This window comes from Pelophylax lessonae, assembly GCF_965119305.1.
Source record: "Pelophylax lessonae genome assembly, chromosome: 10".
NCBI lineage: Eukaryota > Metazoa > Chordata > Amphibia > Anura > Ranidae > Pelophylax > Pelophylax lessonae.
In genome coordinates this window covers 460,750-479,777 of record NC_138777.1, presented here as the reverse complement: position 1 = coordinate 479,777, position 19,028 = coordinate 460,750, and the positions used below count along the sequence as shown (strand labels likewise).

General features: G+C 46.3%; 1 protein-coding gene and 1 pseudogene across 5 annotated transcripts in view; both read left to right on the top strand.

The window, feature by feature from the left end:
• The first annotated feature begins 524 nt into the window (after positions 1 to 524).
• Positions 525 to 1,604, top strand: LOC309565551 (annotated as a pseudogene). The gene is made up of 2 exons (XR_014226112.1): positions 525 to 1,437; positions 1,553 to 1,604. The product of XR_014226112.1 is annotated as an uncharacterized misc_RNA (transcript).
• Positions 1,605 to 1,621: 17 nt separating this feature from the next.
• KCNC1 (potassium voltage-gated channel subfamily C member 1) overlaps positions 1,622 to 19,028 on the top strand; it is a 273,330-nt gene continuing 255,923 nt past the window's right edge. For all 4 annotated transcript variants that reach the window (XM_082270332.1, XM_082270331.1, XM_082270330.1 and 1 more), the window contains exon 1: positions 1,622 to 2,290. In XM_082270332.1, coding sequence (XP_082126458.1) covers positions 1,721 to 2,290 — 570 coding nt within the window. In that variant the 5' untranslated portion in view covers positions 1,622 to 1,720. The remainder of the gene's footprint in view (positions 2,291 to 19,028) is intronic.

Here is a 19,028-nt window from a genome sequence, read left to right as displayed (position 1 = left end):
ACAGATCCCCACACTGGATGGACAGATGGACAGTACAGATCCCCACACTGGATGGACAGATGGACAGTACAGAACCCCACACTGGATGGACAGTACAGAACCCCACACTGGATGGACAGATGGACAGTACAGAACGCCACACTGGATGGACAGATGGACAGTACAGAACGCCACACTGGATGGACAGATGGACAGTACAGAACCCCACACTGGATGGACAGATGGACTGTACAGAACCCCACACTGGATGGACAGATGGACTGTACAGAACCCCACACTGGATGGACAGATGGACTGTACAGAACCCGAACTGGATGGACAGATGGACAGTACAGAACCCCACACTGGATGGACAGATGGACAGTACAGAACCCCACACTGGATGGACAGTACAGAACCCCACACTGGATGGACAGATGGACAAGGAAAAATAATAATAATATCAGTCCAGGTATACTGAGTCTCTATGGAAGAATTGAACCTTTCTATAATCACTGATGGATCGATTTTCTTCTATAGTCATTATGAAAGCTTCGCTGATTACAGTCAGAGATGTTCCTAATCCTCCCCTCCCCCAGACAGATAATAGACCCCCTTCCTTCCCTGCATGCATGCTTCATGTCACATGTGATGATAGGGCTGTGACAAGGCTGCATAGGACCCCAGCATTTCCATTTCTAGGAAGACACTGCGCATGCTCAGATCCTTCTCCTCCAGCTGCAGCAGAATCTCCTGCTCTGTGCTCCACCATACCGAACGATAATGTGACCGGGAGCTGTCCCTTCAGCACCATACAGAACGATAATGTGACCGGGAGCTGTCCCTTCAGCACCATACAGAACGATAATGTGACCGGGAGCTGTCCCTTCAGCACCATACAGAATGTGACCGGGAGCTGTCCCTTCAGCACCACATCTGGGGGTACAAGGACTGGAGAGGTGTCCCTTCAGCACCACATCTGGGGGTACAAGGACTGGAGAGGTGTCCCTTCAGCACCACATCTGGGGGTACAAGGACTGGAGAGGTGTCCCTTCAGCACCACATCTGGGGGTACAAGGACTGGAGAGGTGTCCCTTCAGCACCACATCTGGGGGTACAAGGACTGGAGAGGTGTCCCTATAGCAGCACATCTGGGGGTACAAGGACTGGAGAGCTGTCCCTTCAGCACCACATCTGGGGGTACAAGGACTGGAGAGGTGTCCCTATAGCAGCACATCTGGGGGTACAAGGACTGGAGAGCTGTCCCTTCAGCACCACATCTGGGGGTACAAGGACTGGAGAGGTGTCCCTTCAGCACCACATCTGGGGGTACAAGGACTGGAGAGGTGTCCCTATAGCAGCACATCTGGGGGTACAAGGACTGGAGAGCTGTCCCTTCAGCACTACATCTGGGGGTACAAGGACTGGAGAGGTGTCCCTATAGCAGCACATCTGGGGGTACAAGGACTGGAGAGGTGTCCCTATAGCAGCACATCTGGGGGTACAAGGACTGGAGAGGTGTCCCTATAGCAGCACATCTGGGGGTACAAGGACTGGAGAGGTGTCCCTGGAGATGATGTGAATGGGAAGCGGTTCCTTGGTGGGGTTCGATGTGACTGAAGGAGGAGTGATGTGAAATACAGAGACTGGCACCATTAGCTGCACATCAGGAGGGCATGGCAGAAAACTGAGTTGTCAATAGCACCCGCTCTGGGACTGATGAGTGCCCCTTACACCCGTCATGGGCCAAGGAGACGAGACAGACCGGATCGTGATCAACGTAGGAGGAACAAGACACCAGACCTATCGTAGCACCCTCCGCACCCTACCAGGCACCAGGTTAGCATGGTTGGCAGAGCCTGATGCCCACAGCCACTTTGACTATGACCCTCGGACTGATGAGTTCTTCTTTGACCGCCATCCTGCGGTTTTTGCCCACATACTTAATTATTACCGGACTGGGAAGCTGCACTGCCCAGCAGATGTATGTGGCCCTCTGTATGAAGAGGAGTTGGCATTCTGGGGCATTGATGAAACAGATGTAGAGCCCTGTTGCTGGATGACCTACAGGCAGCACCGGGAGGCAGAAGAAGCTCTGGACAGTTTTGGTGGAGGTCCAGTAGAAAGCAGTGTAGAAGAGGGTGATGTGGATGGCACTGGTGACTCTGGGGATGGAGAAGAAGAGTTGGAGTTGACCAAGAGATTGGCCCTTAGTGACTCTCCTGATGGCAAACCTGGAGGCTTCTGGAGAAGGTGGCAGCCACGGATTTGGGCCCTTTTTGAAGATCCTTACTCGTCTAAATTTGCCAGGGTAAGTTGCAGTACCCATGATATGCTCCTCCCCTTGCCCATTCTGTCATGTATGATTGATTCAGGCTTTCACTGGAGCCGCAATGGCTGCTGGAAACTTGTATGGCTTTCTCCACTCAGTAAGTGAGTGATTGAGGGGGAGGATAATGACTTTCTTATGTCTCTGCAACCTTCAGGCTCCGCTGACCACTGCTCATCATCAGGTGTCACTCAACTCAATGGGGGGGGGGGGGGAGCTGTTGTGTAGTATATTAGAAGGGGGGTGGCAATGGGGTTCAGACTGTATACTATTGGGGAAGCAAGAAGGTGCACAGAACTGTATTCACCTTGTGGTAGTACTAGGTGGAGTGGAGGTGCAGGGGAGAGTTGGAGGTGCACAGTCTTTATAAGGACTTTGGGGTGTATAATACTAAGGGAGAGCTTGGGGTGCACAGATCTGTATTCACCTTGTGGTAGTACTAGGTGGAGTGGAGAGTTGGAGGTGCACAGTCTTTATAAGGACTTTGGGGTGTATAATACTAAGGGAGAGCTTGGGGTGCACAGATCTGTATTCACCTTGTGGTAGTACTAGGTGGAGTGGAGAGTTGGAGGTGCACAGTCTTTATAAGGACTTTGGGGTGTATAATACTAAGGGAGAGCTTGGGGTGCACAGATCTGTATTCACCTTGTGGTAGTACTAGGTGGAGTGGAGAGTTGGAGGTGCACAGTCTTTATAAGGACTTTGGGGTGTATAATACTAAGGGAGAGCTTGGGGTGCACAGATCTGTATTCACCTTGTGGTAGTACTAGGTGGAGTGGAGAGTTGGAGGTGCACAGTCTTTATAAGGACTTTGGGGTGTATAATACTAAGGGAGAGCTTGGGGTGCACAGATCTGTATTCACCTTGTGGTAGTACTAGGTGGAGTGGAGAGTTGGAGGTGCACAGTCTTTATAAGGACTTTGGGGTGTATAATACTAAGGGAGAGCTTGGGGTGCACAGATCTGTATTCACCTTGTGGTAGTACTAGGTGGAGTGGAGAGTTGGAGGTGCACAGTCTTTATAAGGACTTTGGGGTGTATAATACTAAGGGAGAGCTTGGGGTGCAGAATATCAGGTAGGTACAGAAGAGTTATCTCAGAGAACTGCTAGCCAATAATAAATGCCATCATTCTTCGCCTGCAAGTTCTCCATCAGCTGAACAGGTGCTGTCTGCATGGCTTGCTACCAAATCACTGTTTGCCACAATGACAATAACAATGAGAACACAGGTGACAGGAGATGATTTAAGTCACTGTCTGTACAGAATTCACTGGTTCTGGTAGACTTCTTGCTGGTCCTGGTTTCACAGCTGGGAGCTGCTGAAGATAATCAACAACCTTGCTGAAGGTTATTCCTTGCTGCCAGTCAATGACAAGCAGCCTGCACAGCCCTTTCCATGTCTCAGTAAGGGGGCAGAGCCATGGAGGGGCAAACTGTCTTCTGCCCTTGAGAAGAGTATCACAGCAACTGCAGGTTATCCTTTCCACGGAATCTAAGACTAGCTGCAAGGAGGTCTGGGGTGACCTGTGGCTCATCCCTATGTATCTCATAATAGTTTTTGTAGCATTGTAACAATTTCCTACCCCCCGGTAAAATAGCACAGAGATGCTGAAGGTAGAAAATACCTGAAAAAAAGAGTAAACAAGTAACCAGTACCATGATAGTGAGAATACAAGTTTCAATACCCTAGTAAAGAAGATACCAGTCTCAAAACCCTATAACCCTGACAGGGAACGTATGCATGTTTTCAGTAGCCTGAAGGAGAGTATGTAGGCCTTCAGTAGCTGGATGGAAATGCTACAAATCACCAGTATCCAGATTTAGAACATAAACATCTTCTTTGGCTAGATGGAGGACATACAAGTCTCCCCCTAGCTGGATGGAGAACATACAAGTCTCCCCTAGCTGTATGGAGAACATACATGTCTCCCCTAGCTGGATGGAGAACACACATGTCTCCCCTAGCTGGATGGAGAACACACATGTCTCCCCTAGCTGGATGGAGAACACACATGTCTCCCCTAGCTGGATGGAGAACACACATGTCTCCCCTAGCTGGATGGAGAACACACAAGTCTCCCCTAGCTGAATGGAGAACATACAAGTCTCCCCTAGCTGGATGGAGAACACACATGTCTCCCCTAGCTGAATGGAGAACATACATGTCTCCCCTAGCTGGATGGAGAACACATATGTCTCCCCTAGCTGGATGGAGAACACACATGTCTCCCCTAGCTGGATGGAGAACACACAAGTCTCCCCTAGCTGGATGGAGAACATACATGTCTCCCCTAGCTGGATGGAGAACACACATGTCTCCCCTAGCTGTATGGAGAACATACATGTCTCCCCTAGCTGGATGGAGAACACACATGTCTCCCCTAGCTGGATGGAGAACATACATGTCTCCCCTAGCTGGATGGAGAACACACATGTCTCCCCTAGCTTGATGGAGAACACACAAGTCTTCCCTTAGCTGAATGGAGAACACACATGTCTCCCCTAGCTGTATGGAGAACACACATGTCTCCCCTAGCTGGATGGAGAACACACATGTCTCCCCTAGCTGAATGGAGAACATACAAGTCTCCCCTAGCTGGATGGAGAACATACAAGTCTCCCCTAGCTGGATGGAGAACATACATGTCTCCCCTAGCTGGATGGAGAACACACATGTCTCCCCTAGCTGGATGGAGAACATACAAGTCTCCCCTAGCTGGATGGAGAACATACATGTCTCCCCTAGCTGGATGGAGAACACACATGTCTCCCCTAGCTGGATGGAGAACACACATGTCTCCCCTAGCTGAATGGAGAACATACAAGTCTCCCCTAGCTGAATGGAGAACATACAAGTCTCCCCTAGCTGGATGGAGAACACACATGTCTCCCCTAGCTGAATGGAGAACATACATGTCTCCCCTAGCTGGATGGAGAACACATATGTCTCCCCTAGCTGGATGGAGAACACACATGTCTCCCCTAGCTGGATGGAGAACACACAAGTCTCCCCTAGCTGGATGGAGAACATACATGTCTCCCCTAGCTGGATGGAGAACACACATGTCTCCCCTAGCTGGATGGAGAACACACAAGTCTTCCCTTAGCTGAATGGAGAACACACATGTCTCCCCTAGCTGTATGGAGAACACACATGTCTCCCCTAGCTGGATGGAGAACACACATGTCTCCCCTAGCTGGATGGAGAACACACAAGTCTCCCCTAGCTGAATGGAGAACATACAAGTCTCCCCTAGCTGGATGGAGAACACACATGTCTCCCCTAGCTGAATGGAGAACATACATGTCTCCCCTAGCTGGATGGAGAACACATATGTCTCCCCTAGCTGGATGGAGAACACACATGTCTCCCCTAGCTGGATGGAGAACATACAAGTCTCCCCTAGCTGGATGGAGAACATACAAGTCTCCCCTAGCTGGATGGAGAACATACATGTCTCCCCTAGCTGGATGGAGAACATACAAGTCTCCCCTAGCTGGATGGAGAACATACATGTCTCCCCTAGCTGGATGGAGAACACATATGTCTCCCCTAGCTGAATGGAGAACATACAAGTCTCCCCCTAGCTGGAAGTCTCTAGTACAAAACATATATTTGATACAAAGAGGTGTCAAATCTTAGTTATGTTTGGAGGATGTTTGAGCCAATGGCAATGTGAGGCTTATAGAGCCCATTCAAGAAAGGGTGAGAAGTGCAATTAGAGTACGGAAAGAGTATTTTACATATGGAAGGATCCTGTGCACCCGGAGCTTCTGCAAACCCTTGCTAGATAACTCACACTTTGATTTTTTATATTTGAGTTAAGGAATTAAACTGGACCTAAAGTCAGGAAAGCTTATCTCCCAAACATTGTAAGACAATATATAGAATTGACAGTGAACATTCTGAAGTCCCCCTTTCCATTCATTCTTCAGCAATGAGTGGCTGTGAAACGGCCTCCATGTTAGTAGAGAGGAGCGAGCTATCATAGTGCAGATTGTTGTGTTCTCGGCCCCTCTCCATGATGGCACAATCAATGTAATCAGCGATCAGAGACAGCAGTGGGCTGGATATGGCTCTGATTATGTCAGTCCTAATAAGCTCCTCCAAGGATAGAAAAATGGAGGGTGCCCAGGCATTGTCACCGACTCGCTGAGCATTGTACATGAAGATTTCACTCACTACTTTGCTGTAAACTCTACGAATGAATCTCCATTAGACAAATGAATAGAACGTGTTTTCCTAGAACTGTGTTGTGTTCCATCTTCCTCCAATGATGTATCCATGTCATGTATTCGGCTCCATGGAGGAATCTTCTAAATACTGGAAGTGTCCTCCTAGTTTGGATCAGAATTGGTTGGAGAGAAATTAAACTTAACCAACTTCCCAGAATTCTCTCTGCCTGTAGCTTATATTCTTAGGTCTCTCCGGTTGTTTCTTCTTTCTTTTAAAGTTAACTCAGAAGACATTTTCTGGATAAATGGGACCCCCAATGCTAGACCATTAGAGCCGCTCTAATCATTTACCTGACGAAGCACCAAGTATCAGGTGTGACCGGCCACACAGCATGGACACCTAATGTACTATATATACAGATTGACCATACACTGCACCCATACGCAATATAGATGGATCATATACATCATCGATCCCCCAAATACATCACTGATCCCCCATATACAGCACTGATTCCCCCATATACACAACTGACCCCCCATATACATCACTGACCCCCCATATACATCACTGATTCCCCCTATACACAACTGACCCCCCATATACATCATCAATCCCCCAAATACATCACTGATCCCCCATATACAGCACTGATTCCCCCATATACACAACTGACCCCCCATATACATCACTAATCCCCCATATACATCACTGATCCCACATAAATATCACTGATCCTCCATATACATCACTGATCCCCCTTATACAACACTAATCTCCCATTTACACAGTTCATATACATCACTGATCCCCCATATACATCACTGATCCCACATAAATATCACTGATCCTCCATATACATCACTGATCCCCCTTATACAACACTAATCTCCCATTTACACAGTTCATATACATCACTGATCCCCCATATACATCACTGATTCCCCCATATACACAACTGACCCCCCATATACATCACTGATCCCCCATATACAGCACTGATTCCCCCATATACACAACTGACCCCCCATATACATCACTGATCCCCCATATACAGCACTGATTCCCCCATATACACAACTGACCCCCCATATACATCACTGATTCTCCACATACATCACTGATCCCCCATATACATCACTGATCCCCCATATACAGCACTAATCTCCCATATACACAGTTCATATACATCACTGATTCCCCCATATACACAACTGACCCTCCATATACATCACTGATCCCCCATATACATCACTGATCCCCCATATACAGCACTAATCTCCCATATACATCACTGATCCCCCATATACATCACCGATCCCCCATATACAGCACTAATCTCCCATATACACAGTTCATATACACAACTGACCTCCCATATACATCACTGATCCCCCATATACACAACTGACCCCCCATATACATCACTGATCCCCCATATACATCACTGATCCCACATATACATCACTGATCCCCCATATACACAGATCATATACATCACTGATCCCCCATATACATCACTGATCCCCCATATACACAGATCATATACATCACTGATCCCCCATATACATCATTGATCCCTCATATACATCACTGATCCCACATATAAATCACTGATCTCCCATATACATCACCGATCCCCCATATACAGCACTAATCTCCCATATACACAGTTCATATACACAACTGACCTCCCATATACATCACTGATCCCCCATATACACAACTGACCCCCCATATACATCACTGATCCCCCATATACATCACTGATCCCACATATACATCACTGATCCCCCATATACACAGATCATATACATCACTGATCCCCCATATACATCACTGATCCCCCATATACATCATTGATCCCTCATATACATCACTGATCCCACATATAAATCACTGACCCCCCATATACATCACTGATCCCTCATATACATCACTGATCCCCCATATACATCACTGATCCCCCATATACACAGATCATATACATCACTGACCCCCCCCCATATACATCACTGATCCCTCATATACATCACTGATCTCCCATATACATCACTGATCCCTCATATACACAGATCATATACATCACTGATCCCCCATATACATCACTGACCCCCCATATACATCACTGATCTCCCATATACATCACTGACCCCCCATATACATCACTGATCTCCCATATACACAGATCATATACATCACTGACCCCCCATATACATCACTGATCCCTCATATACATCACTGATCCCCCATATACATCACTGATCCCCCATATACACAGATCATATACATCACTGACCCCCCCATATACATCACTGATCCCTCATATACATCACTGATCCCCCATATACATCACTGATCCCTCATATACACAGATCATATACATCACTGATCCCCCATATACATCACTGACCCCCCATATACATCACTGATCTCCCATATACACAGATCATATACATCACTGACCCCCCATATACATCACTGATCCCTCATATACATCACTGATCCCCCATATACATCACTGATCCCCCATATACACAGATCATATACATCACTGACCCCCCCATATACATCACTGATCCCCCATATACATCACTGACCCCCCATATACATCACTGATCCCCCATATACACAGATCATATACAACACTAATCCCCCATATACATCACGGAACCCCCAAACACATCACTGATCCCCCCCCATATACACAGATCATATACATCACTGATCCCCCATATACACAGATCATATACATCACTAATCCCCCATATACATCACTGACCCCCCATATACATCACTTATCCCCCATATACACAAATCATATACATCACTGATCCCCCATATACATCACTGATCTCCCATATACATCACTGACCCCCCATATACATCACGGAACCCCCAAACACATCACTGATCCCCCCCCCCATATACACAGATCATATACATCACTAATCCCCCATATACATCACTGATCCCCCATATACACAGATCATATACATCACTGAGCCAGTGAGCCCCCATATACATCACTGATCCCCAATATACATCACTGATCGCCTATATACATCGCTAATCCCCCATATACACAAATCATATACATCACTGATCCCCCATATACATCACTGATCCCCCATATACATCACTGGTCCCCCCCTTATACACAGATCATATACATCACTGATCCCCCATATACACAAATCATATACATCACTGATCCCCCATATACATCACTGATCCCCCATATACACAAATCATATACATCACTGATCCCACATATACATCACTGATCTCCCATATACACAGATCATATACATCACTGATCCCCCATATACATCACTGGTCCCCCCCTTATACACAGATCATATACATCACTGAACCCCCATATACTTCACTGATCCCCCATATACATCACTGATCCCCCCATATACACAGATCATATACATCACTGAACCCCCAAATACATCACTGAACCCCCATATCCATCACTGATCCCCCATATACTTCACTGATCCCCCATATAAATCACTGATCCCCCATATACACAGATCACATACATCACTGATCCCCCATATACATCACTGATCCCCCATATACATCACTGATCCCCCATAATCATCACTGATCCCCCATATACATCACTGATCCCCAATATACATCACTGATCCCCCATATACATCACTGATCCCCAATATACATCACTGATCCCCCATATACATCGCTAATCCCCCATATACATCACTGATCCCCCCCCATATACACAGATCATATACATCACTGATCCGCCATATACATCACTGATCCCCCATATACATCACTGATCCCCAATATACATCACTGATCTCCCATATACACAGATCATATACATCACTGATCCCCCATATACATCACTGATCCCCAATATACATCACTGATCATCCTTATACACAGATCATGTACAGTATTTTAGAATAGTAAGTACACCCCTCCCATGTGACAACACTGAAGAAATGAGACTTTGCTACAATGTAAAGTAGTGAGTGTACAGCTTGTATAACAGTGTAAATTTACTGTCCCCTCAAAATAACTCAACACACAGCCATTAATGTCTAAACCGCTGGCAACAAAAGTCAGTACACCCCTAAGTGACAACACACAGCCATTAATGTCTAAACCGCTGGCAACAAAAGTCAGTACACCCCTAAGTGACAATGTCCAAATTGGGCCCAATTAGCCATTTTCCCTCCCCGGTGTCATGTGACTCGTTAGTGTTACAAGGTCCCAGGTGTGAATGGGGGAGGTGTGTTACATTTGGTGTTATCGCTCTCACTCTCTCATACTGGTCACTGGAAGTTCAACATGGCACCTCATGGCAAAGAACTCTCTGAGGATCTGAAAAAAAGAATTGTTGCTCTACATAAAGATGGCCTAGGCTATAAGAAGATTGCCAAGACCCTGAAACTGAGCTGCAGCACGGTGGCCAAGACCATACAGAGGTTTACCAGGACAGGGTGGGGGAGGGGTCAGCCTGTCAGTGCTCAGACCATACGCCGCACACTGCATCAAATTGGTCTGCATGGCTGTCATCCCAGAAGGAAGCCTCTTCTAAAGATGATGGACAAGAAAGCCCACAAACAGTTTGCTGAAGACAAGCAGACTAAGGACATGGATTACTGGAACCATCTCCTGTGCTCTGATGAGACCAAGATAAACTTATTTGGTGTCAGATGGTGTCAGGCGTGTGTGGGGGCAACCAGGTGAGGAGTACAAAGACAAGTGTGTCTTCCTACAGTCAGGCATGGTGGTGGGAGTGTCATGGTCTGGGGCTGCATGAGTGCTGCCGGCACTGGGGAGCTACAGATCATTGAGGGAACCATGAATGCCAACATGTACTGTGACATACTGAAGCAGAGCATGATCCCCTCCCTTCAGAGACTGGGGGGCAGGGCAGTATTCCAACATAACGACCCCAAACACCTCCAAGATGACCACTGCCTTGCTAAAGAAGCTGAGGGTAAAGGTGATGGACTGGCCAAGCGTCTCCAGACCTAAACCCTATTCAGCATCTGTGGGGATCCTCAAACAGAAGGTGGAGGAGGGGAAGGTCTCTAACATCCACCAGCTCTGTGATGTCATCATGGGGGAGGGGAAGAGGACTCCAGTGACAACCTGTGAAGCTCTGGTGAACTCCATGCCCAAGAGGGTTAAGGCAGTGCTGGAAAATAATGGCCGCCACACAAAATATTGTCACTTTGGGCCCAATTTGGACATTGTCACTTAGGGGTGTACTGACTTTTGTTGCCAGCGGTTTAGACATTAATGGCTGTGTGTTGAGTTATTTTGAGGGGACAGTAAATTTACACTGTTATACAAGCTGTACACTCACTACTTTACATTGTAGCAAAGTCTCATTTCTTCAGTGTTGTCACATGATAGAATAAAATATACATCACTGATCCCCCATATACATCACTGACCCCCCCATATACATCACTGATCCCCCATATCCATCACTGACCCCCCCATATACATCACTGATCCCCCATATCCATCACTGACCACCCCATATACATCACTGATCCCCCATATCCATCGCTGACCCCCCCATATACATCACTGATCCCCCATATCCATCACTGACCCCCCCATATACATCACTGATCCCCCATATTCATCACTGATCCCCCATATACATCACTGATCCCCCATATCCATCGCTGACCCCCCCATATACATCACTGATCCCCCATATTCATCACTGATCCCCCATATACATCACTGATCCCCCATATCCATCGCTGACCCCCCCATATACATCACTGATCCCCCATATCCATCACTGACCCCCCCATATACATCACTGATCCCCCATATTCATCACTGATCCCCCATATACATCACTGATCCCCCATATCCATCGCTGACCCCCCCCATATACATCACTGATCCCCCATATCCATCACTGACCCCCCATATACATCACTGATCCCCCATATTCATCACTGATCCCCCCCCATATGCATCACTGATCCCCCATATACATCACTGATCCCCCATATACATCACTGATCCCCTATATACAGCATCACTGATCCCCCATATACATCACTGATCCCCTATATACAGCACTGATCCCCCATATACATCACTGATCCCCCCATATACAGCACTAATCTCCCATATACATCACTGATCCCACATATCCATCACTTACCCCCCATATACATCACTGATCCCCCATATCCATTACTGACCCCCCATATACATCACTGATCCCCCATATCCATCACTGACCCCCCATATACATCACTGATCCCCCATATCCATTACTGACCCCCCATATACATCACTGATCCCCCATATCCATCACTGACCCCCCCTATACATCACTGATCCCCCATATCCATCACTGATCCCATATATACATCACTGACCCCCCATATACATCACTGATCCCCCATATACATCACTGATCCCCCCTATACATCACTGATCCCCCATATCCATTACTGACCCCCCATATACATCACTGATCCCCCATATCCATCACTGATCCCCCATATACATCACTGATCCCCCATATACATCACTGATCCCCCATATACATCACTGACCCACCCCCCCATATACACAGATCATATACATCACTGACCCCCCATATACATTACTGATCCCCCATATCCATCACTGATCCCATATATACATCACTGACCCCCCCATATACATCACTGATCCCCCATATACATCACTGATCCCCTATATACAGCACTGATCCCCTATATACAGCACAGTATATTCTGTTTGCAGTGACTGGATTGGTGAAGATTTGGGGGTGTGTAGCACTCGGAGAGGTATATAGAGTATATACTCAGGGTGTATAAACACGTCGATGTGTATTCCCGTATCCTGAGATTTCTCATGAAGCTGACAACGGACTGTTACTGCAGTTTCCATGGTAACAGAGGCTCAGCTGGCGGTGCACGCTCTGATTCCACATTTCTGCAGATTATCAGCACACAAGACTGCATTCATATCCATAAATATTCACCGAGACCCGAGCCGGGGATATATACTGTATACTGCAAGAGGGATATATACTGTATACTGCAAGAGGGATATATACTGTATACTGCAAGAGGGGTATATACTGTATACTGCAAGAGGGATATATACTGTATACTGCAAGAGGGATATATACTGTATACTGCAAGAGGGATATATACTGTATACTGCAAGAGGGATATATACTGTATACTGCAAGAGGGATATATACTGTATACTGCAAGAGGGGTATATACTGTATACTGCAAGAGGGGTATATACTGTATACTGCAACATGGGTATATACCGTATACTGCAACAGGGGTATATACCGTATACTGCAAGAGGGATATATACTGTATACTGCAAGAGGGGTATATACTGTATACTGCAAGAGGGATATATACTGTATACTGCAAGAGGGATATATACTGTATACTGCAAGAGGGGTATATACTGTATACTGCAACATGGGTATATACCGTATACTGCAACAGGGGTATATACTGTATACTGCAAGAGGGGTATATACTGTATACCGCAAGAGGGGTATATACCATATACTGCAAGAGGGATATATACTGTATACTGCAACATGGGTATATACAGTGTCTACTGCAAGAGGGATATATACCGTATACTGCAAGAGGGATATATACAGTGTCTACTGCAAGAGGGATATATACTGTATACTGCAAGAGGGGTATATACTGTATACCGCAAGAGGGGTATATACCATATACTGCAAGAGGGATATATACTGTATACTGCAAGAGGGGTATATACTGTATACTGCAAGAGGGGTATATACTGTATACTGCAAGAGGGGTATATACTGTATAAAGCAAGAGCGGTATATACTGTATACTGCAAGGGGGATATATACAGTGTCTACTGCAAGAGGGATATATACTGTATACTGCAAGAGGGGTATATATTGTATACTGCAAGAGCGATATATACTGTATACTGCAAGAGGGGTATATACTGTATACTTCAAAAGGGATATATACTGTACTGCAAGAGGGATATATACTGTATACTGCAAGAGGGGTATATACTGTATACTGCAAGAGGGATATATACTGTATACTGCAAGAGGGGTATATACTGTATAATGCAACATGGGTATATACCGTATACTGCAACAGGGGTATATACCGTATACTGCAAGAGGGATATATACTGTATACTGCAAGAGGGATATATACTGTATACTGCAAGAGGGGTATATACTGTATACTGCAACATGGGTATATACCGTATACTGCAAGAGGGGTATATACCATATACTGCAAGAGGGAAATATACTTTATACTGCAAGAGGGGTATATACTGTATACCGCAAGAGGGGTATATACCATATACTGCAAGAGGGATATATACAGTGTCTACTGCAAGAGGGGTATATACTGTATACTGCAAGAGGGATATATACTGTATAACGCAAGAGGGGTATATACTGTATACTTCAAAAGGGATATATACTGTACTGCAAGAGGTATATATACTGTATACTGCAAGAGGGATATATACTGTATACTGCAAGAGGGGTATATACTGTATACTGCAAGAGGGGTATATACTGTATACTGCAAGAGGGATATATACTGTATACTGCAAGAGGGGTATATACTGTATAATGCAAGAGGGGTATATACTGTATACTGCAAGAGGGATATATACTGTATACTGCAAGAGGGGTATATACCGTATACTGCAACAGGGGTATATACCGTATACTGCAAGAGGGATATATACTGTATACTGCAAGAGGGGTATATACTGTATACTGCAACATGGGTATATACCGTATACTGCAAGAGGGGTATATACCATATACTGCAAGAGGGAAATATACTGTATACTGCAAGAGGGGTATATACTGTATACCGCAAGAGGGGTATATACCATATACTGCAAGAGGGATATATACAGTGTCTACTGCAAGAGGGGTATATACTGTATACTGCAAGAGGGTATATACTGTATACTGCAAGAGGGGTATATACTGTATACTGCAAGAGGGATATATACTGTATAACGCAAGAGGGATATATACAGTGTCTACTGCAAGAGGGATATATACTGTATACTTCAAGAGGGGTATATAGTGTATACTGCAAGAGCGATATATACTGTATACTGCAAGAGGGGTATATACTGTATACTTCAAAAGGGATATATACTGTACTGCAAGAGGGATATATACTCCATACTGCAAGAGATGTATATACTGTATACTGCAAGAGGGATATATACTGTAGACTGCAAGAGGGGTATATTCTGTATCCTGCAAGAAGGGTATATACTATAGACTGCAAGAGGAGTATATACTGTATACCGCAAGAGGGGTATATACTATATACAGCAAGAGGGGTATATACTGTATACTGCAATATGGGTATATACTGTATACCACAAGAGGGATATATACTGTATACCACAAGAGGGATATATATTGTATACTGCAAGAGGGGTATATACTGTATACTGCAAGAGGGATATATACTGTATACCGCAAAAGGGGTATATACCGTATACTGCAAGAGGGGTAAATACTATAGACTGCAAGAGGGGTATATACTGTGTACCGCAAGAGGGGTATATACTGTATACTGCAAGAGGGGTATAGGAGACCGGTATAGGTGATACATTGTATACAGGAGGCCAGTATGGATGATACATTGTATACAGGATGCCGATATGGGTGATATATTGTATACAGGAGGCCAGTATGGATGATACATTGTATACAGGAGCCGGTATGAATGATACATTGTATACAGGAGCCGGTATGGATGATACATTGTATACTGGAGGCCGGTATGGATGATACATTGTATACTGGAGGCCGGTATGGATGATACATTGTATATAGGAGGCCGGTATGGATGATACATTGTATACTGGAGGCCGGTATGGATGATACATTGTATATAGGAGGCCGGTATGGATGATACATTGTATACTGGAGGCCGGTATGGATGATACATTGTATACTGGAGGCCGGTATGGATGATACATTGTATATAGGAGGCCGGTATGGATGATACATTGTATACTGGAGGCCGGTATGGATGATACATTGTATATAGGAGGCCGGTATGGATGATACATTGTATACTGGAGGCCGGTATGGATGATACATTGTATATAGGAGGCCGGTATGGATGATACATTGTATACTGGAGGCCGGTATGGATGATACATGGTATTTTACATTCATTTACTTTCTAAAATGATTGTCTCCGAAGTATTTCCCATAGACAGGAATCTCTGTAGATATCCCCACATACATCGGGGAAGATTCCCCTGAAGCCAGGAATCTCTGTAGATAATCCCACATACATCGGGGAAGATTCCCCTGAAGCCAGGAATCTCTGTAGATAATCCCACATACATCGGGGAAGATTCCCCTGAAGCCAGGAATCTCTGTAGATAATCCCACATACATCGGGGAAGATTCCCCTGAAGCCAGGAATCTCTGTAGATAATCCCACATACATCAGGGAGGGTTCCCCTGAAGCGAGGAATCTCTGTAGATAATCCCACATACATCGGGTGGGCTCCCCCGAAGCCAGGAATCTCTGTAAATAATCCCACATACATTGGGGAGGGCTCCCCTGAAGCCAGGAATCTCTATAGATAATCCCACATACATCAGCGAGGGCTCCCCTGAAGCCAGGAATCTCTGTAGATAATCCCACATACATCGGGGCGGGCTCCCCCGAAGCCAGGAATCTCTGTAGATATCCCCACATACATCGGGGAGGGCTCAGTGAAGCCAGGAATCTCTGTAGATATCCCCACATACATCGGGGAGGGCTCCCAGAAGCCAGGAATCTCTGTAGATAATCCCCACATACATCGGGGAGGGCTCCGTGAAGCCAGGAATCTCTGTAGATAATCCCCACATACATCGGGGAGGGCTCCCAGAAGCCAGGAATCTCTGTAGATATCCCCACCTACATTGGGGAGGGCTTCCAGAAGCCAGGAATCTCTGTAGATATCCCCACATACATCGGGGAGGGCTCCGTGAAGCCAGGAATCTCTGTAGATATCCCCACATACATCGGGGAGGGCTCCGTGAAGCCAGGAATCTCTGTAGATATCCCCACATGCATCAGCGAGTGCTCCCCTGAAGCCAGGAATCTCTATAGATAATCCCACATACATCAGCAAGGGCTCCCCTGAAGCCAGGAATCTCTGTAGATATCCCCACATACATCGGGGAGGGCTCCGTGAAGCCAGGAATCTCTGTAGATAATCCCCACATACATCGGGGAGGGCTCCCAGAAGCCAGGAATCTCTGTAGATATCCCCACATACATCGGGGAGGGTTCCGTGAAGCCAGGAATCTCTGTAGATAATCCCACATACATCTGGGAGGGCTCCCAGAAGCCAGGAATCTCTGTAGATATCCCCACATACATCGGGGAGGGCTCCGTGAAGCCAGGAATCTCTGTAGATATCCCCACATGCATCAGCGAGTGCTCCCCTGAAGCCAGGAATCTCTATAGATAATCCCATATACATCAGCGAGGGCTCCCCTGAAGCCAGGAATCTCTGTAGATATCCCCACATACATCGGGGAGGGCTCCGTGAAGCCAGGAATCTCTGTAGATAATCCCCACATACATCGGGGAGGGCTCCCAGAAGCCAGGAATCTCTGTAGATATCCCCACATACATCGGGGAGGGCTCCGTGAAGCCAGGAATCTCTGTAGATATCCCCACATACATCGGGGAGAGCTCCCAGAAGCCAGGAATCTCTGTAGATATCCCCACATACATTGGGAAGGGCTCCCAGAAGCCAGGAATCTCTGTAGATATCCCCACATACATTGGGGAGGGCTCCGTGAAGCCAGGAATCTCTGTAGATATCCCCACATACATCGGGGAGAGCTCCCAGAAGCCAGGAATCTCTGTAGATAATCCCACATACATCGGGGAGGGCTCAGTGAAGCCAGGAATCTCTGTAGATATCCCCACATGCATCAGCGAGTGCTCCCCTGAAGCTAGGAATCTCTATAGATAATCCCACATACATCAGCGAGGGCTCCCCTGAAGCCAGGAATCTCTGTAGATAATCCCACATACATCAGCGAGGGCTCCCCTGAAGCCAGGAATCTCTGTAGATATCCCCACATACTTCGGGGAGGGCTCCCAGAAGCCAGGAATCTCTGTAGATATCCCCACATACATCGGGGAGGGTTCCGTGAAGCCAGGAATCTCTGTAGATAATCCCCACATACATCGGGGAGGGCTCCCAGAAGCCAGGAATCTCTGTAGATATCCCCACATACATCGGGGAGGGTTCCGTGAAGCCAGGAATCTCTGTAGATAATCCCCACATACATCGGGGAGAGCTCCCAGAAGCCAGGAATCTCTGTAGATATCCCCACATACATCAGGGAGGGTTCCGTGAAGCCAGGAATCTCTGTAGATAATCCCACATACATCGGGGAGGGCTCCCAGAAGCCAGTAATCTCTGTAGATATCCCCACATACATTGGGGAGGGCT